Source organism: Haemaphysalis longicornis, unplaced genomic scaffold (assembly GCF_048455015.1).
Source record: "Haemaphysalis longicornis isolate Haplotype H1 unplaced genomic scaffold, Haemaphysalis longicornis Haplotype H1 scaffold_5, whole genome shotgun sequence".
In the NCBI taxonomy this organism is placed as follows: domain Eukaryota; kingdom Metazoa; phylum Arthropoda; class Arachnida; order Ixodida; family Ixodidae; genus Haemaphysalis; species Haemaphysalis longicornis.
The window spans coordinates 65,620,178-65,641,561 of NW_027526385.1; the positions used below are offsets into that span (position 1 = coordinate 65,620,178).

The 21,384-nt window shown below is 48.3% G+C and overlaps 1 protein-coding gene across 2 annotated transcripts in view; it reads right to left on the bottom strand.

Annotated features, from left to right (window-relative positions):
- The window catches only part of LOC144138348 (thromboxane-A synthase-like), a 49,249-nt gene extending 35,488 nt beyond the window's left edge, over positions 1-13,761 (bottom strand). Inside the window, exons 1-2 of one of the 2 annotated variants that reach the window (XM_077670586.1) lie at positions 13,522-13,761; positions 13,009-13,108 (exon numbers count right to left, since the gene is read on the bottom strand). In XM_077670586.1, coding sequence (XP_077526712.1) covers positions 13,009-13,108; positions 13,522-13,601 — 180 coding nt within the window. In that variant the 5' untranslated portion in view covers positions 13,602-13,761. The remainder of the gene's footprint in view (positions 1-13,008; positions 13,109-13,521) is intronic. The other variant, XM_077670585.1, reaches the window with a different exon arrangement.
- Positions 13,762-21,384: the final 7,623 nt, after the last annotated feature.

A 21,384-nucleotide genomic window follows, 5' to 3' on the forward strand; every position in this document is an offset into this window, starting at 1 on the left:
TCGTCCTCGTCAATTAAACGTTTTTTTTTTGTGTCCCGTCCACTTGATGAATTGACGTGACACTCCTCTCCGTAGTCCCTATCATCCTCATCGTCGTCATCATCATCATCTTCAACAACAACAACAACAGCCACCACCACCACCGCCACAACAACAGCGTATTTATAATTGCCCTGTAGGACGAAGAGCTCTCCCATTGACCTCCACCCGTTCCTGTTATCGCTGCCGGAGTCCATTCACTCCCTGCGAATTTTCTTATTTCTTCTCTCCATCGAGTTAATGGCCTTAGTATTCTTCTGGTCCCGTCTCATCACATCCATTACGTAACTCTCATGGTCCACCGGTTTTCGGTTCATATCACTACATGGCAAGCCCAAGTCCATTCCTTTTGCCTAAATAGAACTTTATTTCATACCAGGTTGCAAAATGCCCGTTGATAAAACATACAGAGTCTGCCAATACGAAAGAAAACCTTCAACCAGGGATTCAAACCTTTACCGTCAATGCTACTGGCGTTGTGCTCTGTTAAGTTTGGGTCCCTCACTTATTAATTAAAACTGCCCGGAAACTACATATCTTCCACTGGGGTTAGCTTGTTTACTGGTATGGTATTTGTTTTCACGCCGGCCGAGCTATTGTGGGCGTGAGGGGCGTAAGGAGAAAGCGCGGATGATTCTTTGTTATTCGCCCCTCTTTTCTGTCCACCCGACGAGCGGGCCCGGATACGACACCTACAGACGCGTTCATCACACCCAAATATTTGAAAGAGACGTCAGCCTTTAAAGGAGGATTTCCTCCAGTTCGTTTGGGAGGGCGACCGTTGACATTTTAACGAGCGCGATTACCGCCACGAGAATCCACGAACCGGACAGGAGCTGAAGGTCGGTCAAGGGGTCAATTCTTGGGTCGAACATAGGAAGAGGTCACCGGATGTTCTGTCTGTGACAACTTCACTTCTCAAAGTTACTGGGCGAAGTTTCAGTTCGTCACGCGTCTGAGCCTGGTGACTTGGCGAATGGGATGCGTCGTTGGGTAGACGGCCAGGCTTTGTTAGGCGGTCCACGTGTCTACAAAGGAAAGGAATTCTGGCGGCGCGGAGCACAAACATAGGCGTGCAGGGTATGACAATAATTTACGACGTGCCGCTTGAGGGCCGATTCCCGTCGTTACGTCTGCTTTATTTGGTTAGTTTTCATTTCTGTTGTATTTGTGTTTTGCGGAATACCTTTGGGTTTCTGTATAAGTGTGAGAAAGGTGGGTCACATGACTATTTTGAACCCGCCTAGTTTTGTTTGTCACGGTGGCCAATCAGTGGCCTAGTGTGGGCTAATCAACGAGCCATTCTCACTCTCAACTTGTGACATCCCGTTTTTGGGCGGGGTTTTAGTGGCAAAACCGATGAGTTTGATGTTTTGGAGGAAGTGAGAACAGGAGGACAGAGGAGAGAGGAGCTCGGCGAGCCCCGCTTGACGCGGACCTTGCCCGGCATGTTTTATACCATCATGAGCCTTGAACGTTGTAAATATGTAATGTAAATAAAGTGTACATATGGTACATTTTGAGTTTACTTGTAGTAGATCGTCGTTGGCTATGTGCCGTCGGCCAACAAGCAAGCGAGTCGTCGTTTCATCGGATTTTCGACCATTGACTATCGGCCGAGCAATCCACCTTTGAAAGTTAACTGGCTCCGTGACAAGGATCGCTCGACATGGCTTTCGGCGGACGGCGGGGAGGCTACTCCAAGGCTGGGGCGACATCTTAGTGAATGGCCCCAGGGAGCAGATGCTCCAGGCTGCAGCCGTGACACCAAGCCAGAGACCGGGGTGACATCTTGCTAAGAGACCACGGGGAGCAGAAGCTCCAGGCTGCAGCGGTAAGGACGACCTCGACAACGGGAGAGAGCTGCATCTTCTACGGCAGCACCCGGCGTCATCGGCGGCAGGCGTTCGAGAGTTAGAGCTCAAGTTCGGAAGCTGGGGCGACATCTTGGCGAGAGGCCCCAGGGAGCAGACGCTCCAGGTTGCAGCGGCAACAAGAGGCCAGAGTTCGGGGTGACATCTTGCTGAGAGACCCCGGGGGAGCAGAAGCTCCAGGCTGCAGCGTCGAGGATGACTTCGACAAAGGGAGAGAGCTGCAACCTCTACGGCAGCACCCGGCGTCAGCGCGGCGTTCGAGAGTCCGAGCCGGAGTTCGGAGGCTGGGGCGACACCTTGGTGGGAGGCCCGAGGGAGCATACACTCCACACCAGCGACGTCCTCAAGATTGGCAGAGAGCTGCATTCGCTGAGAAAGCACCCGAATCCAGCGGGGAGAGCGGCGCAGCGTGCCCACGAGCGGCCGCATCGGCAACACCGCTACCGCCGGACCCGGATAGAGGACGACAGGTGGGCCCTTATTTTTCTTCGGGTTCACCATGGCCACTGTGCTAGCGATATGTCGGGGAACCGACCCGAAGGTTAGTGCCGCTGTGCTAGAGATTTAGTAGCTGAGAGCAGAGTTAGCTCTCAAAAATGCTCAGCACGCTTTAGTTAAAAAGCAAGGCTAGCGGGTAGCCGGGGCGCGGGTAGCCCGTCCGAATGGATGGCTGAGGAAAGCTCTAGGAATAGCCGAGATCGCGTATGAGAAAGCTAAGCTTCGTACAGAAAATCCACTCGGAGAGAATGCCTGTTCTATCGGAAGGGTCTGTCGGAATCTTCACTGTGTTCGTTCCGTCATGGGCGCTTACAGCGCCTCGAGATAAGGAGCGTGAGAAGGTGGTTGAGGAGGTTGAAGACAGTCCAGTTATTCAGCAGCCCCTTGTGTACCCGCTGAGACGGATGAGATCAAGAAATCTCACGGGACAGCTGCCCTAGATTCTGCACATCCTCCTGTGGAGGCGGGTAATGTACAGTCGGTAAAACGCCTGTCTATAACAGTGATTTCGACTTCAACGAGCTACATTCGAAAGCTGCGGAAACATACTCGTTCCAAACATGTCTGAGGCAAAAGCTAAGGGCTAAGACTTCAGAATTCCGCAGTAGTTTTATTCAAATCCCGCTCCGGCGGGGCAGGATAGGGCTGACAGTACGAAAGCTGTGTTGTAGACAAGCCTTTTACCGGCTGTACAGCTGTCTGTTGCAGAGGGAGCGCAAGCAAGTGTTGTGAGTAGCACCCCCCAATGCGCCGACATAGATTAAGCGGCTAACCACGAGGAGCTTCTCCTAAATGAGCTGGGGCAGAATTCGAGTGAAGCTCTAGAGTGCCATACTTTCTCAGAGGAAGCAAAGGTAGCGCACGGGTCGTCAAATGCAAAGGCGTGGTGCACCTCATTGTTGAGGTTGCGAGCGGGAATCATGAGTGCGCAGCGGACTTTTTTGTGTGTTTAAGTGTATTTTGCTCTTGTTAGGTGAAAGAACGATCCTGCATGCGTTTGTAGCGGTATTGCGGTTTGTAATGTTACTTGAGTTGTGATTTTCAGTGTTTATTACATTCGTGGGGCTGGTAGCTTTTGAGTGTCACGGGAAGTGTTTTTCACGTGTGCTGAGCATAAAGCGAGATCGCTCTTGTGTGTCAAGTTGTAGAACGATTTCGCCATTTTGGGAGGCTAGTGGAGAGTTCGTTGATGTTTCCTTTCTTCGTAATATGGTCCTTTGGGACAGTTTGAAGTTTACATTCTGTGTTTCAGTTTTCATTTAGTGTTAGAGTTCGCGGAAGGCACACCGCCTTTCGTGAGGTTAATGAGTAGTGTTGTTGTATTTGCCTTTCTTTGTTGCAAGTATCTTTTGGGACAATTAGGATTTTACGTTTTGTTCCTGCGTAGCGTTGAGGCTACACTGCGTCTGGGAGTGTTGCATGCTGTGCATTATGTAGCGATTGCTACGAGGGATTATCTAGGTTGTTCTACGTTGGGTTTTTGTAACCAACAGCCAGAGTTGACGTTGTACGTACAGCTAGTATACGGACAACAATCTTGGTGGGGAGGTGTTAAGTGTGGGTCCCTCACTTAATAATTAAAACTGCCCGGCAGCTAGATATCCTTCACTGGGGTTAGATCAAGGACATTTCTCCGCGTTTCTCTCCGCGGAGATTTCTCCGCGTTAGATCAAGGACATTTCTGCTTGTTTACCTGAATGATGTTTGTTTTCACGCCGGCGGAGCTAACCTGGGCGCGAGGGGCGTAAGGAAAAACAGCGGAGACGTCTTTGTTATTCGCCGCGCGTTTCTGTCCACCCGACGAGCGGGCCCGGAGACGACGCATACAGACGGGTCGGTCACCACATATTAGTTGAAAGCGTTGTCAGCCTTTCAAGGATGTTTCCCTCCAGTTCGTTTTGGAAGCTGGAGGAGGGGGACCGTTGAGATTTTAACGACCGCGATTACCGCCACGAGAATCCCCGAACGGGACAGGAGCTGAAGGTCGGTCAAGGGGTCAAATCTTGGGTCAAACATAGGAAGAGGTCACCGGATGTTCTGTCTGTGACAACTTCACTTCTCAAAGTTACTGGGCGAAGTTTCAGTTCGTCACGCGTTTGAGCCTGGCGACTTGGCGGATGGGATGCGTCGTTGGGTAGACGGCCAGGCTTTCTTAGGTGGTCCACGTATTAACAAAGGAAATGAATTTTGGCGGCTCGGAGCACAAACACAGACGTGCACGGTATGGCAATACTTAAAGACGTGCCGCCTGAGAGCCGATTCCCGTCGTTAGGTCTGCTTTTAGTTGGTTGGTTTTCATTTCTGTTATATTTGTGTTTTTCGGAATACCTTTGGGTTTCTGTATGAGAACGAGAGAGGTGGGTCACGTGACTATTTTGAACCCACCCAGCTTTGTCACGGTGGCCAATCAGTGGCCTATTCTGGGCTAATCAATGAGCCATCCTCACTCTCAAGTGGTGATGTCCCGTTTGTGGGCAGGATTTTAGTGGTAAAACGGAGGAGTTTGATGTTTTGGAGGCAGAGAGCACAGGAGGAAAGAGGAGAGAGGGCGTGGCGAGCCCCACTCGACGCGGGCGTTGCCCGAGCTCTTTTATACGATCATGAGCCTTGAACGTTGTAAATATGTAATGTAAATAAAGTGTGTTTACTTGGAGTAGGCTATCGTTGGCTATGTGCCGTCGGCCAACGAGCCTGCGAGTCGCCGTTTCATCGGTTCTTCGATCATCGACTATCGGCCGACCGATCCACCTTTGAAAGTTAACTTGCTCCATCCGACCAGGCTGCAGGAAAATTCAACGACGCTCACAAACAACAAGTATATACACCGCACGATATCAGATATTCCTGTTTACTTGTTGGATTGCAGCACTCCCAGCTGATAAGTTTAGCATTTCTTGAAGAACGTTTGCCCAGTAAGGGTTACCCTATCCTGCACAAATATCTGATCACCGATGACTGAGTTCCTTCAAGCAGTAAAAGCAATCACGGATTTGTGGTGGGGCTGAAGACTGGTCTGGTAGCTCTCCCTGCGGAAAATGCTTTTGGTACCCTGGTTTTACGCTTCATGGTAAAAGCTGTGGTTTAATTTGATTGCTTGTTATGTAGGCTAACCTAGCTGATGTTTTCTGCTGTTTTAACAGGTTTTAAATGTTGTACAAGAGTACTAGTCGCAATGATGATATTCAGTTTACAATATCAGTTAGACGAAGTCAGCGAAGCGGTGTAAGCAATATACTTATTTCTATGCAGTAGTAGGGAGTTATTCGGACATAATCGACTTTACTAACATTTATAAAGGCTACAAACTAACAAAATAAGGCCACAATTCTTTTGTGCACAAATCTTGTCGGGGCTCAGTTTTCACTGTGACGACACGCCCGTGGCCGGTCGACAGATTTTGTGGGTGCTGTGGTCCGCATCTGCCACTCAGTCAAGCAATCCGCATGAGTAAGCGACATATGAAACCTTACAGAAAAACGGAAAGGAGGATACAGGAAGGAGATCAAGGTTTTTGATTTTTCTTCCAAATAAATATGAAGGAGCTCATGCTGAGCGTAATTACAAGAATTAATTTTCTTTCGGAATCATGCAAATCGCAGCTAGCGTGCCTGCGGTAGTCTGATTGATAGTAGGGTTTAACGCGCCGACGCAACGCAGGCGATGAGGCGCGCTGTAGTGGAGGGCTCCGGATTAATTTTGACCACCTGGGGATCTTTATCGTGCGCCGAAATCTCGTACACACGGGCGTTTTTGCTTTTCGCCTCCATCAGAAAAGCGGCCGCCGCGGCCGGGAATCGAACCCGCGACCTTGTGCTCAGCAGCGCACCGCCTTAGCCACTGAGCCACCGCGGCGGGTGCCTGCGGTAGTCTGAAATCGAGAGCATGACGGAATCCCGCCTGGCCGGGAGGGTACATTAGGAATGAAAAGAGACGCCGACCTTTTAGAACGAAAAAACTCCCACCTCCCCTCGCGGGAACCCCTGTGTAGATGCGACGCATAGGCGGAGCGGCGAAGGGACCGCGTTTTATAGCGCGCATAACGTTGAGGGGACTGCGTAAGCCGGTCCCGGTCGATGACGACGTTGGCGTACTTGTAAAGCGGCGTGGACTCTAGGTGTTTGAGCCAAGCGTGGATGTTGCTTCGCCGGAGAACGGCACACCGGTTATATGCGCAGCGCGCCCGAAGGAGAGGAAACCGCGGAAGAGAGAGTACTGCACATGCGCCGGCCCCAGCGCGTCTGCCGCGGCTATGACGCAACACAATCCACCACAATCCACTTTAATCCAATCCAAACCCAATCCAAGCCAAGCCAAGCCAAGCCAAGCCAATCGAATCTAATCCAATGCCCCTCGCGAGAGTGTGTTCGCCATCGGAAAGGAGAGGGGGTGAGCGGCGTAGAGCGCAGCTGGCGCGGCGAGGAGAATGGGAGAGGGGCTGACAACTCCAACGACGACGCCGGAGGGACAAGGCGAGTGAATCAGATGCTCTGCATCTAAAGTTCGCGCACAGGAGAACGATGCCTTCATGGCTCGTCGCCGCCTGGAACACCAGTGCCCCATCGAGTTCCCCAGCATCCAACTGCACACTAATCAGAAGACGGAGCATCAGCGTCTGAGATGCGAGCTCGTCCACTACGATAAGCTGGCCAGCCTTCTCGCCGAGCAGTCGTTCAAAACGAAGACGCCTTCTAAAGCGATTGTGCATAACTTTTCGTCTCACAGGCCAAGCCCCGACGAGGAAAGTGTTCTCGGCCTAGGATTGAATTTCAATATAGGACCTGCACCGGAGAAGAAGAAACTAGTATGCGCGGTGGAGAACGCTATCAGGCATGTCGAAAACACTCGTCGCGAAGAAACCCGCACCCGAGTGTTTGGCGTCCTTAACGCTGCTCAGCGTCGACCTGCCCGCTCAGCGTTGACACGCGTGGAACGTGATGCAATCAAGAGTCTTCGTGAAAACGATGACATCGCGATCCTGCCAGCCGACAAAAGCAATGCTACCGTTCTTCTTGATAGGGCCGACTCCGAGAAGATGCGTTTTCTGTTTGATGACAGTGACACGTATATCTGCCTCAAGAAGGATACGACGCTAAAGGTGGAAAGAGAACTCCAAAAGCTGCTGGCCGACGTATTCCTAACCGTTTCCCGGAACCACAAAGCACTCTACTACAAGCTGCTGAGCCACAATGAATCTGCACCTGCACTTTATGGACTGCCAAAAAATCCATAAGCTGGACGTCCCAATGCGCCCCATTGTTGTTATACTCGTTCTCCCCTGCACAGCCTGTCGAAGTTCCTGCACCAAGTTTTGGCTCCGCTCGTCGGTAAAGGAACCACTCACGTTCGTAATTCTTTCGATTTTGTCGAGAAGACTCGCAACACCGTGATCGAGAAAGACGACTTGATGGTGTCCTTCGACGTGAAGTCCCTTTTCAGGAGCATTCCGATTGACCTGGCTGTCAACGTATGCACCGCTGCTCTCGAGGCTGATGAGACGTTGCCCGAGAGATCACCGATGGATGTGCCAGAACTACGCAGGCTTCTAGATTTTTGCCTGAACAATACGTACTTCGTCTTTACGGGCCATTTTCACAAGCAAAGGCAGGGGACTCCAATGGGTGCCGCTATTTCGGTCACGGCGGCGAACCTTACCATGGAAGCGCTGGAAGCACGCGCGCTAGCCTCCTTTGCCCCTCAACCAAAAGTGTTCTTGCGTTATGTCGACGATTGTTTCTGCGTCGTTCAGAAAGACGCGGCGAACAGCTTGCTGGCCCACCTCAGCAGTATGGAACGTGCCATTCAGTTCACGTCAGAAGAGGAGGCCGATGGCAAACTTCCCTTCCTGGACGTCCTCGTGTCTCGGCAGGGCCAGAGGCTACGTTTCAGCGTGTACCGCAAGGAAACGCACACAGGCAGCTACCTGAACTTCAACTCCGCGAACCCCGCTTCCCACAAGAGGGCTGTTGTTAGCACGCTACCGCAGCGTGCGAAAAGATTGTGCTGGAAGCCCGAGGATGCGGCGGTGGACACGGCAAAGGTACGGGACGACCTGGCTAGCTGCGGTTACCCTAGGCACTTTAAAAACGCAACGGAACGCCAACTGACCCGACGGGGACAACTGGACGTGCCTCCTGCCCCGATGAAGCGAGCTCCTGTGCCCTACCTTCCAGGAACAAGAATGTTTGGCACGTGTCCTACGGGAATATGACGTGCAGGTGGCCCACGCTCCAGCCAAAAAGATGCGCCATGAGCTCGCGAGAGTCAAGGACCGCTTGCCCAAGGAGCGCTTCCCCGGTGTGGTATACGAGATACCTTGTGCAGACTGCAGCGGCGTGTATATCGGGAGTCAGGAAATTATAAGAATCGCCTGCAGCAGCACGCACGTGACGTAAAGAATAAGAGCGTCCGCAACAATGCTTAGGCCGAACACGCCGTCGCGAATGACCACAAGATTGATTGGGACAATGCAAGAATCGTCGCAACAGAAAAAGTGACAGCATCACGGCTACATCTGGAATCACTAATCATTCAGACCACATCTAACACAGTCAATCGTAACGACGGAAATCTAAACCCGATCTAGGCACGCTCTTTGCAGCGATTATTCAAGCCCACTTAAACGACCCACTTCTGGGGATGCATTTATTGTGAACAAGGCTTCCGTGCTGGAAGCCGAAACATCCGTATGTTTTGTTTGGACTGGTCGGCGTCTCTTTATCGTTCCTACTGCGGTAGTCCGCAACGGCGAAATGTTCCCGGCCGTTACAATGCTCACCGCCACCTATACCAATTCTCAAGTTACTCGTCCGAACGCGGTACGAGACTAGCCATCCGCTGCTCAGGAGTATCTGTAAGCACGACCTATACCTGCAGTTCTGTATTTCGTGCCGACGGCTGAGCAAAGGAAGCTTTTTCGTCCCCAAGCTTTCAATTTATTGATTTTATTCTTGCGCGAAAAAACAACAAACAAATCACTTTCGCGCAAAGGGAGCCGGGGAAAAAGCTGTAAGAACAGCTTGACTAGCCACAGCCCCTCCGTGCAGACAGGCGGCAAGCGGCATTGGCCAGTACTAACAAAAATCAACTCAAACAAAAAACGCAACGTACATGCACTATATGCAGTGACTATAAACAGCACTCAAAATACATACTAAGCAGGGTTTAGAAAAGTAGTAAGCTTACGAATACAATAGCGAGAAAGAGGAAGATATCTATCCTTATAACAACATCATTAGTTGAGTGTAAAGATGCTGCGTAGATGGTTAAAAGAAATGGTGAAATGTCTTGATAATTATTGAGTAAAGACGGCAATGTGTGTCGCAACATTTGTTCTCCGTAATTTGTTCGTAATTTTTTTTTTTGCTTTCCAGGTTTCAGGATTGCGAGTAGAATATATCGGAGAGAGCTTTTCTATACTGGCTAGATTAATTAGTGAACCGTTATTTGCTACTGCTTGTTTTTAACATCGGCAAAGTTTATAACTGTAAATAGAATCAGTTTTAGGCTTAGTTTCAGTTTGGGGATTAGTTTGAGTGCTAGTAAGAGCGCAAATTTAGTTTGAAGCTTGGGGATTTAAAATTCCTAGTTAAATTCTTGCAATCAGAAACGGCAGCGGCAAGCACGGCAACAGTGGGTAATACAACCACACATGTATGTTAATATGCCGTGTCTAGCCGTTACATGGCGAGTGGAAACCTGAAGTTGAGACTGATGTATACAGACGCGGAACAGACGAAGAGCGACTCCAATTGTTTCTCAAACGGAAATTTACGGCCTTCAAAGCAGTTTTTGGGCCTGGAGAAACGCCGATACCTGCCAATCGTGTGAAAAAATGAGCCGGGGCATACTGGCCCACAAATTGTTCTCCCACTGCGTAAATTACGGTTTTAAGATGAGAAGGATTAATGAAGAGAATGTTAAACATAAAATAACTCGTTCTGGGAAAACAAACTAACTTGTTCAAAGGCACCAACTAAGCAAAAAATAAATCTGCCACATTATGGCATGTGAACGTCTTCGTACGCACAAAAAAGGAATCGTGTCAACATATCTCCACCAACGTCCTCAACGCTGAGTCACCTTGGCGAATTGGAATTTCGGCCAATCGGAAACACGTGTGCAGGAGGCCGTGCTGATAGGTGTCTCGCTGACGGTTCAGACGTGATTAACCGGATACCCTCCTGAGGAGAATTACATTTAATTTGCATTTGCGAGATGATGCAAATTTCTGACTGGAAAAAATGAAGTCCCCGATGCCTTACACATGTGCGCTTGCAACTTCACACAAAAATACGCGAGCGATACACGTTCTTCGATTGCCGCAGTAAACGTATTTCCTTTCATTGGGGGAGTTCATTCAGTAGGAAAACCTGTATGCCAAACACACTAGCCACACAATGTATTAACAAGGTTTCTGCGAAATGTTCGCTCGTGGTCAACCGTTTGAGGACGTGGAACCATGGGCGATTCGAGTCGTATTGTAGATGTTCAATCACGCTTACCTACCACTTCAAACGGTCTTAAAGGGACACTGAAGTGAAGTTGTCAAGCTCCCGTTATTGCTTGCACTGCGCAGACGGGATCAAATGAACACACGTTTCATCGTCTATCCGGGCGAAAAGGCGGTATTTATTTTATAAAGCCTGAAAGAAGAAAAACTACCATGCGCGGTTTGCGGCGGCTGCACGAACCAACAGCAGTGATGTCAGGTAAATGTGCCACGTGATTGGACGATGTCAAAGATTAGCATTCAAACAAGTTTCGGTTTCGGTTCGGGGAAACAACATGCTTGACATCCTACGTTATCGTTGGATAGGCATTCCCGATATCTTAATATACGCCATACTGTGTTTCTGCCATGTTGTCGGCTGTAAAATGCCCCAGATAACAGGATGGCTTGGAATCGTAGCAATCAGTAGCCGAGGCTACGGCCCGTCGGTGGCCGACGGACTAAACGCTGGGCGGCCCGACCGACTCTGCCGGAAGGTCGCCGAGCCGTGCGGTAGTACAGACAGGGCCAAGTCGTTTTTTCCTGGCGTCACACGAAAACTCCACAGAAAATGGGCGAGGATGAAGAGAGGAGGACAGCATTTTCGAATTGATTTTTCTGCTAAATAATTTCGCGTAAACGCACCGAGCATGGTCGAAGCATGCATACTCCGGTCTACAAATCGCGCTAGTAATCCCGCAATGTTTACAAATCACTTCAGTGTCCCTTTACGTGATCAGCCCGATAAGAGTAGTGGTTCTCAGGGACTATTTGCCCCTATGACTTTCGGGGAATGGAACACTAATTACAGAGGCACAAATATTGTTCAACAAAACTAGGGACGTGAGCTAACATAGGCATTGGATCCAAATAAAGTATTAACTTGAGCAAGTTGGTTCTGCATCGTCCAAAAAACAGCGCTAAACAAGGACCAAGCAAAGAATACACAAACACCATCGCTGACTATCAATGAAACGCTATTAATTGCCCCAGGAAATATAAAGAAAAAATTGAATGACGTCAAAAGGCGTCAGGGAACATGCACAAAAACAACATGAAACGCTATTTATTGCCTCAGGAAATATAAAGGACAAAAATAGAATGACGTCAAAAGGCGTCAGGGAACATGGCATGTTAAAAATACAAACAACTCTCCGAAGTGCAAGCGCACCCACTGAGCCTTTTTCGCGCTAATCACGTGTTCATATATGCAAGTTTCTTTTTGTAGAGGACTACCTAGTGCCACTAAATAGGCTACGCTTAAGAGTACCGCCACCTCGTGCAGCCGGAAGCGCCTGAGGGCCATTTTGTTTCTGGCTTGCAGTGCAGTGCATCGCACATTTGAGTGCCTAGGTCTAATAACGCTAAAACACAATCTCCGAAGCTTCTTTGGGGCAAAAATCTGCGCAAAGAAACGGCACGGAAGATGAGAAAGAGACAAACATGGGCGCTGACTGACAACTGAATGAATTTTATTGCGCGCAGGCAATGTAAGAAAATCTAGGAAGAATACTAAAACACGATACAGTTAAGATTGAAGAAATGCTATCTCATTGGGCAACAAGTCGACAGACGGTTTGCTGACGCATGCGCCCGCTCGCTCATGCATAGAAAAAGCTTCAAAGATCTCGCGTGATCTCTGGTCACCATAGCGCTTAAGGACGTGACAATGCTCAAACAAGGGTTCGCATGAGGGCTCGTTCGCGCATGAAGCAACATGTGTGGCAAGGTTACTACCGGTAGCGGTAGCGGTAGCGGTAGCCGAGAGCACAGTCCTCACACTTGCCTTTTCAGCCACCTTTTTGATCTAGTGGGAAACACTGTGTCTGTAGTGAATCACGCTCGGGGGCTTCTTTCGCATATCTTCTGTCCTGTCACGAGTTGAACGGGTTTTTTTAGTACTGCCTTACCTATCCTTAAAATCAAGAACTGTGGATATCCTGCCAACGACAACCGCTCCAGTTGCGTCTGTGTTTGCGTATCCTGCCGACCACAACCGCCCCAGTTGCGTCTGTGTTTGCGTATTCTTTACTTGGGCCTTACTTAGCGCTGTTTTTCGCGAGAAAGCCCGAGTAACGGTTCTAACAATTTGAAGGAAATTGTAGGCACCTTTTTCAAGAAGGCATCGGCGTGGCCACTGATGAGGCTCTGGAGTGGCGGCACTGGAATCCCAGTGCCTTCGAAAGCCGTGAAGCATTTCTTGCGCTGACTGCACAATACCAAAAGATGGATACGCAATAACACTGCAATGTGTGGTACCTTCATATTGCTTCCGAGTTTCTACCACAAAAGGTTCTACCACTATACTAAGGTTTAGATATGTTGTGGATTTTCTTACGTTCAATTACATGGTCAATGGCCCGAACTTTCCCTCACATACTTATGACACACAGTTGTTGGGTAGAGGTAATGATGTTTTATTATAGCGTGGCGACGCCATTCACAGCGCAGGCTTTAGTGCACCGCTCCCTTTGCGCTCAGCAGCGCGCGGCAAAGGGAGCGCGCAAGTTTTTTTTTGCGCAGCGATATTCTGCGTTTAAACAATTTAAAAATATTCTCACTCGGGGTGTGCGGCTAAGTTGTATTTGTATCGCGCGTGTTCTAAAAGGTTAGACGGCTTACCTGAGAAGCCACCGCCACAGTATGTGGCAGACGCAGGCAGCTAAAGCCGCTATCCACGCCCATTGACCCAAGGCCAGCATTGCTGCAATGCACTGCGCCGCGGCGAGTCCTTTCTGACGCAGACGGGTGTCTCAAGAACGACTGCTCGACTGCTATGCCAGGAGGAAAAGCCCCGCGGTGGTAAACTTGGCGGGAGCGCATCCGGAACGTGCAATCGGTGACGGCCCGGTCGACGCACAGCTGCGCGCAGGAATGCTCAGTGCGTTGGGAAACTCGACCTTGGCACGCGGCACGGGTTAGAAATAATAACAGCATATAAAAACCAGATCGTGAGCGTAAACAATATGCATATTCGCGAGAGACGCCTATTGCAAACGACATCGGCGTTGTTGCTATCGTCGTTACGCTATTCTATTAGGCAGGTATACAGGACGGCATTGCAAGTGCATCGCGCGCACCATTAGTCGTGTACAGCGCCAAGAACTTTTTTTATGTTTACAGAAGGCCTCTGAACGCCTTTATCAGACAGATGGACTAATGAGACAGTACACATTACAGCAAAAAAAAAAAAAAACGATGAGGTGGTCAGCACAGAGACACGGACGAATGAGCTGGGAAGGGTACTGTATGTTTCTTGTATCCTCGTATGTGATTTTTCGCGTGACCCTTTTGTGCTTCAGGTGAATGAACGCTCTCAGCAAGACGCGTCACCGACCTACTAGAGGTTAATACATCAAAAGACACTAAAATATTGGTACTACTGCGTGTTCTTGCTATGTTCATAAATAATCGTCTTTTATTTTTGTTCTTTCTTCCTTTTTTGGCTCCCCAAGCAAGAATATTCGTTTATTTGAACTTGCCCACTCGAATCCTTTGATCCACCTCAGAAACAAAACACCGCGCGGAAGCTCCGTTTCTACGAATGAGCCCAATCCGCCATCCTTGCAAGCCCAGCATTGCAGGTACAGCTATTTTTAAACGTTACATAGTAGTACAGTTCAACGGTATTACGCATAGACGCGCCGCGGTGGCTCAGTGGCTTAGGTGTTGTGGTGCTCAGCACGAGGACGCGGGTTCGATTCCCGGCCGCGGCGGCCGCTTTTCTGATGGAGGCGAAAAGCAAAAACGCCCGTGTGTACGAGATTTCGGTGCACGATAAAGATCCCCAGGTGGTCAAAATTAGTCTGGAGCCCTCCACTACGGCGTGCCTCATCGCCAGCGTTGCGTCGGCGCGTTAAACCCTGCAATCAATGAATCAATCAATTAATCAATGAATCAATCAATGAATCAATCAATGAATCAATGAATCAATCAATGAATCAATCAATCAATCAATCAATCAATCAATCAATCAATCAATCAATCAATCAATCAATCGATAAATCGATCAATCAATCGATAAATCGATCAATCAATCGATCAATCGATCAATCAATCAATCAATCAATCAATCAATCAATCAATCAATCAATCAATCAATCAAACAATCAATCAATCAATCAATCAATCAATCAATCAATCAAACAATCAATCAATCAATCAAACAAACAAACAATCAATCAATCAATCAATCAATCAATCAATCTATCTATCTATCTATCTATCTATCTATCTATCTATCTATCTATCTATCTATCTATCTATCTATCTATCTATCTATCTATCTATCTATCTATCTATCTATCCATCTATCTATCTATCTATCTATCTATCTATCTATCTATCTATCTATCTTACGTATAGCCCACTTGGTGCTTTCGAAAATAGTCGAAATAGCAGCTTATTTGACAGTGAGGTTCTTCGCTTTTCTGATAATGATAACTTCTAACACAGTCGGAAGTCGTGGGGAGAAGCACGAAGAAGACGACAACGCACACACACGTGAAAAAGACACACGTAACGATGAGCTTGTAGCAACTGTCATTTTATTAGGAAGAACAGACAGTTATAGTGTGAAAACAGCCCCCTCATCGTTATGACCGCGCACACAAACCCGACGAAAGCAAAATTTCCAGCATGGTCACTACACGTGTGGTTCGAGCGATACCAGTTCAGCACTGTGCAGACTCTGGTATGGTTGACTAACGCGCATTGACCTCTCGCGGGTGATATGGCACGTTTCAATTATCTCTCTTTGTGTTTTTTCCATACGTCGGTACACGGCTGTTGTTTTTTTCAAAGAGAGGGCAACACCCATCTTTTTCCCACACCATACCATTCCCTGTAATGTGCGTGTAAAGCCTTCCAATGAAGGAGCTGTTGTGCTCACATCGTCGAATGGACCTGTAGACCTTGCCGCAAGCAATCGGCAGACGATGGACAACTAATTGTGCACAAGCCACATACTGCTTCGAAACACAATCGAAAGTTGAAACTTTCGATTGTGTTAACCCATTAGGGACCTGTTTCATTTTTGATGAAATTTGTCAAACATCAGGTCATTTTTATCATATACGTGTTTAAATTAATCACTCTGAAACTATCATTTCGAACGGCCTCTTTGTTTTAAAAATATGGCTCATGACGCTGGTCTCCTAGGTTACAACAAAAATCATAAAGCGGCAATTTTTATTTCAGGCCTTGACACGTCGCAAAACAACATTATTAGAAATTTGTCGCGCACCTGTTCAGTGTGATACGGTATGAAGCACGGAATGCACATGCCGATGTCACATTTTGCACTGTGTGCGCACCGAACTGATGCAGTTGTCCCCAGCGCACCTACGCCTTTTGCCGTTAGGCACAGTTCCAATGAAGTGGGCTGTTTGGTAATACCGTGGGCCAGGAAGCGTACTGTCACCAAGCATCGACGCTCTTCGACGACCTGGTCCTTTGGCTTGTTATCACAACTTGTGAGGCAGCTTTGAGCGATTTGCCTCCGGAATTTAAGTTGAGTGATTTCGGATCCGGTGCCGCGGATAAGCGCCCAACCGTTGCTTATGGCTACGTCGCAGAGCACAGTGAATATTCGCCACCACCGTTTCTTGACGCGAATTGCAATTCGGTAGGGGCCTACGTTTGCATCCATCTGATCAGTGCCTCCCATACAGCAGTTATATTGGGTAACGGCATTAGGGCGAGCCATTTTGGCCCTTTTTTTCTGTGCACGCGAATACCTCTCTGCAAAGGACATAGGCGCTACGCCATGCACGGTGTTTGCGATTGTTACAGTAGAGTTGTCCATCCAGCCCACAATGACTATCCCGTCACCCGAAAGCGCGTGCTCTTCATACCCACGGATCTTGCTTTTGATGATATCAGGCCGAGCTATGGGGCATTCCTTCGGCACATGGTTTTTCCTCACTCTGCCCGTGGCTTCATGGTTCTTTTCTTTCTGGTACGTGTCTCAGTAGGTGCACGTTGGTGAAGAGATTGTCGAAATAAAAGTGATATGGCAGATGACGAAGTTCGATCGGAAGTTCATCCACCATTTCAAGGAGTGGTGCGGCTACTTTCCCGAAGTTCCTTTCATTCTGCATGCTTGTTCCAGTGTCTTTCTGTTTTCACCAGTAGACTTCAAAGTTTGCACGGTCGCCATTTTTCGAATTCAAGCATCACACCTTGTACCCGAAGCGAGTTGGTTTGCCGCATATGAATTGGTTGCAGCCATGACACCCATAATATTCTACCACGCTTTTGTCATAACTCAATTGGCGCACAGGGTGAAAGTGCTGCAGAACTTTGCCTACAGCAGTTTCATCAGGGGCGCAACTTTGTCAGTTTGTCGCCTATAGTAAGGCTCGTATTGTCAGTACAGAGAAGAAACCTCATAATTTGTACTAAACGGTTTCTTCGCATTGCGCTGTATACCCTTTTGTAACACATGTGCGTTCCACTGCTCTAGTAGCACTTCTGTCCTGGCAAGGGGTTGTAACCGGAGAGAACCAGGGCACCAAAAAAGAACCCTTCGCCTCCTCCTTTGTGACTTCATGGTCAGGAATATTCAGAAGTAATGCATAGCTTCTTGTTGGTTCTAACAAGAGATCTATGACACTTTCGTCAAAAAAGAGCTCAAACAATTCCACAGGCGAAAGGTCCTAATAAACGCTGAATTTTGCGTGTGGAAATATTGCGGAACTTTTCACAAGGTTACTATTCTTCCCCTTGGTACTTGAAGGCGAATTCGCGTGAGCGCTTTTCTCTTCTACGCATGAGGAGCCATTCGGCGGTTCATCGCTTTGCTTTTCACACTTTGCTTCATCTTCATCAGAATCGCATCCACCAATACGACGGCCATCGGCAAGAACTGCTTCAGCAACTGCTCTAAGCTGCCTACTTCTGAAGCTGTCTATGAAACCGCCAGAATCCTCATCTGCGGAATCTTCGCGAGAGTAGATGTTAGCCTCCGGTGGCTCAATGTAAATAGCTGACACATCTTCATCATCCTCTTCGAGTATTCTGGCTATTTTTTCTCAAGTCAAACTAGGAAGAAAAAGATTGACGCAAAAGTGCCGCGGAATTACCCTGCAAGGAGCGTAAATTGAAGTAACGAAATCAGACAAAATACGTAGACTCAGGGCCCAGCATGATCATATGGCAACACACAAAGTGACACGCTTTTGTAGCGTGAGCTACACTGGCCGAGGTTGAGAAGTTTCACGTGGCTCCTGGAGAATCGTGCTGCGCATGCGCGAGGAGCAGTGACGTCTCACGGTGCACAGCTGGCGCGCCGGAGCTGCCACCACCGCGACTGGATTGGATTGGATTGAAGTGGAGTAAATTGGATTGGATTGGAAATTGTTTAGAAGCAGTAAGCATGATAATCAGATAATCCTAGACAATAAGGAAAACTAAGAATAACCAGCGGAACCTTAGCTCACGCTAGGTATATCCTGGCATAGCCTAGCCAAGCCACTGCTAATTTTTTCACCAACAACGCACTTATTAATTTCTCTCAAATTGTCACCGGAGATTGCATAGTTCAAGTGCACTGCAAGGGCAGGCATATCACGCTATTGCAAAGAATATTACGAAGATATCCGCTCACCCGCGAGAGCGATGCATGTCGACGCGCCAAGATACAGCATCACTGTTTGGCGCCTTTTTAGCAGCTCCCCAAAAAATCATTGACAACTGCTGCCACCTGGTGTCTGTAACGGGTGCTATATCTTATCAGAAAGCGTCGTGCCGTAATGTGGGCGCGGGTTTGGAAATCTGCAGAAACTGAAACGCGTCGTGGAGATATACGTGACCATAGGGTCAAGCTCGTATTAAACAGTCGGTAGGTTTGAAAAACCAAGCGATTCATTTTGGACAACGGTATCTGAGAATTTGCTGTTTTTTTAGCCTACTCAAGGCTATACGATTGTAGAGAGAGAGAGAGAGAGAACTGGTGAGGTCAGCCCTGCTTGTGACAAGGCTCGCTACGCCAAATGGGGAGTGACTATACAATGATGAGTGGTCAATGTAAGACATTACGGGTACAGCGGGAAAAAGACAAACAAGAAACGTTAAAAACGAGAAACAAGGAATGCTGCTAGCGGAGTCGAAACATAAAAAATACACTTGAAAAGAAATCGACAACGAAACTCTGAATCAAAACGCAAAGTAAACGGTGCAAAAAAAAGTAAGAACACCAACCCTAGAAAAATAAATAGATGAACACCACAGCGCGAAATAGTACATTTCATGAAACACTTGCGCTGTCTATGATCTATAGAGATTGGTCCAGTACTGAGTCTCGTAGAAACCGGAGCAGAACTTTTGTACCCAAGGTTCTGTCAGCACTATTGGCCCAGGACTCAAGAAATGGCAAAGTTCGAGCCTGGCTGAATGGCGTACACGAGACAGGGAGCTCGCTGCAGTTTTTCGCGCATCAGCGAATCGAGGCCAGACGCACAATAAGAGATTTACAGTCTCACGCACAGCGCAAGTACGGCACCGGGGGGAATGGTCCGAACCTATCTTAAACATAAAACTCTGAGTAAACGCTACATTTTGGCGCTGTCAGTGCAACACTATTTCACACCGCTTCAAACCGCATGGAAAGCGGAAGTAACAGTGCGGATGAATAGGCTGCAGTGGTGGATACTTGCAGTGAGGGCCCTGGCACTCCGTCAGTTGTGCAGTCCATCCAATTGCGAGAATAAGGGAGTTGCTGTCCTCTCGGGAGAAAGGAAGCTGGGTCGTGTTACTCAACAAATGGCCTGCGCTGGCGGCTACCTCGGACCTAATATTCCCTTGTATGCCCGAGTGACCAACCAGCCACTGAAGAATGATGTGATAACCTGCGCGCGCTGCCACGGTGTGAATTGAGGCTCTTTACCGCAGTTAGAGATACCGCAGTTAGAGACACGTTGTGGGTACTGACAAGTGCATGGTTGAAACTATGTTGAATGCGACAATACTTCTCTAGTTAGACAATCAATTAAAATAATTACAATCACTAAATGAATTTAATAGGCTACGCAATTACTGGCGACTAATCCACTGTACTGGAAAAATCATGCATTTGGTTTTTCCCGACTAATGTCCTTGCTTCTTTTTAATATCTTGAAGCATGATCTTTCGGACACTGTATATATGTGGTACTGCCGGCAGCGCTGAAACCTAGCCTTTGATGAATCCGAAATATTTTAAGCGGCGAATATTTTTCCAGTGCATAGGTAATCGCTACAGTTGGCAATGGCTTTGCCGGACAATCATACTGGCTGCTCTGGGCAATATTTTCAATGCTTTGGGAAGGCAGACGGAGCCGAAGAGAGCTTTTTGAGAAGGAGTTTGCTGTGGCAAGCAGACGCTGCTTGCTGGTTTCTACTACTGCGCAGGTTAAAGAAGTACTGACCCCACTTTCTGGTGTAAATATTACAGAGTTCGCTTCCTTTACTCAACAGAATACCCTGGCTGAAATATAAGCCGCCTGCGACGCGTGTAAAATGCTTCAATATGATTTGATTTATTGCGCCAACGGAACAGCACGCGGACCGGTGCTCAGCAAATGGACATCAGCGTGACACACTCGGTGAAGGAAAAAAAGGGACGCAGCCGTCTGCCTCCATTGCTCGTCAGAAACTCGTGACGTTACTTCACGCGCGCGGCCCGGCGATCTTTGATTGGGCGCTGGCGCTTTCACGAAGTGATGCACCCTGGCCAGAGCTACAGGCATAACCGCTGTCCAGAAAGTCACTCTTACCAAAAGTAAAGTTCCACACGCGGGAAAAGAGCCGATAATAAAGCCCATAAGAAGCCGCCATCAGGTCTTTCATTGAAAGCGGTCATCAAATATCCGCCGCAATGCTAAGCCTAACGCCTTCAGGCAGCTCATCCGCTCAGCTCCGGCGGCGGTGCGGTCGAAACAACAGCTCCTCTGGCCTTTGCGGTGTTTTGACGTCCGCACAAAACGGTGAGGCCATTCCGCGGCTCTGCCACACGCGCCCTACAGGCTGGAAGCGCGGGAAACCAAAACGGACGGTTTTCAGGCCTTTAAATGTAATTAATTATCGCGCGCTCAAGAATTCAAAGTCCTGTTTTGGGTTCGACAGGCCGTTATGCATGGATAAAATAAACAAAAAGGGAACATAAAATTTTGGTGTGTACCCCTTTGACAAATAGAAAGGTCCTCGAAGCGGCAGACAGCCTGTGTAGAAAAAAAGTTGCAGACATCTACGTTTATATCGTGAGATTTAAGGCGTGGTAGCGATGCTTCAAATTCCAGGGATCGTTTACGTACGCACTCTTGCATTTCTGACTTATGCTTCACGATCGGAAAGAGAAAGACTAGCAACCAGGGTTTTTAAATCGCCGTGGTCAAAGAAATACAAAGGCCGTCTGCGCTTCTGTGGCTTAAAATGTGAGCGTGAAAGATTGCGGAGGCGAGGTGTTGGGCAGTTTGAGCGGGGAGGCGTCACCGTTTGAAAATGGTAA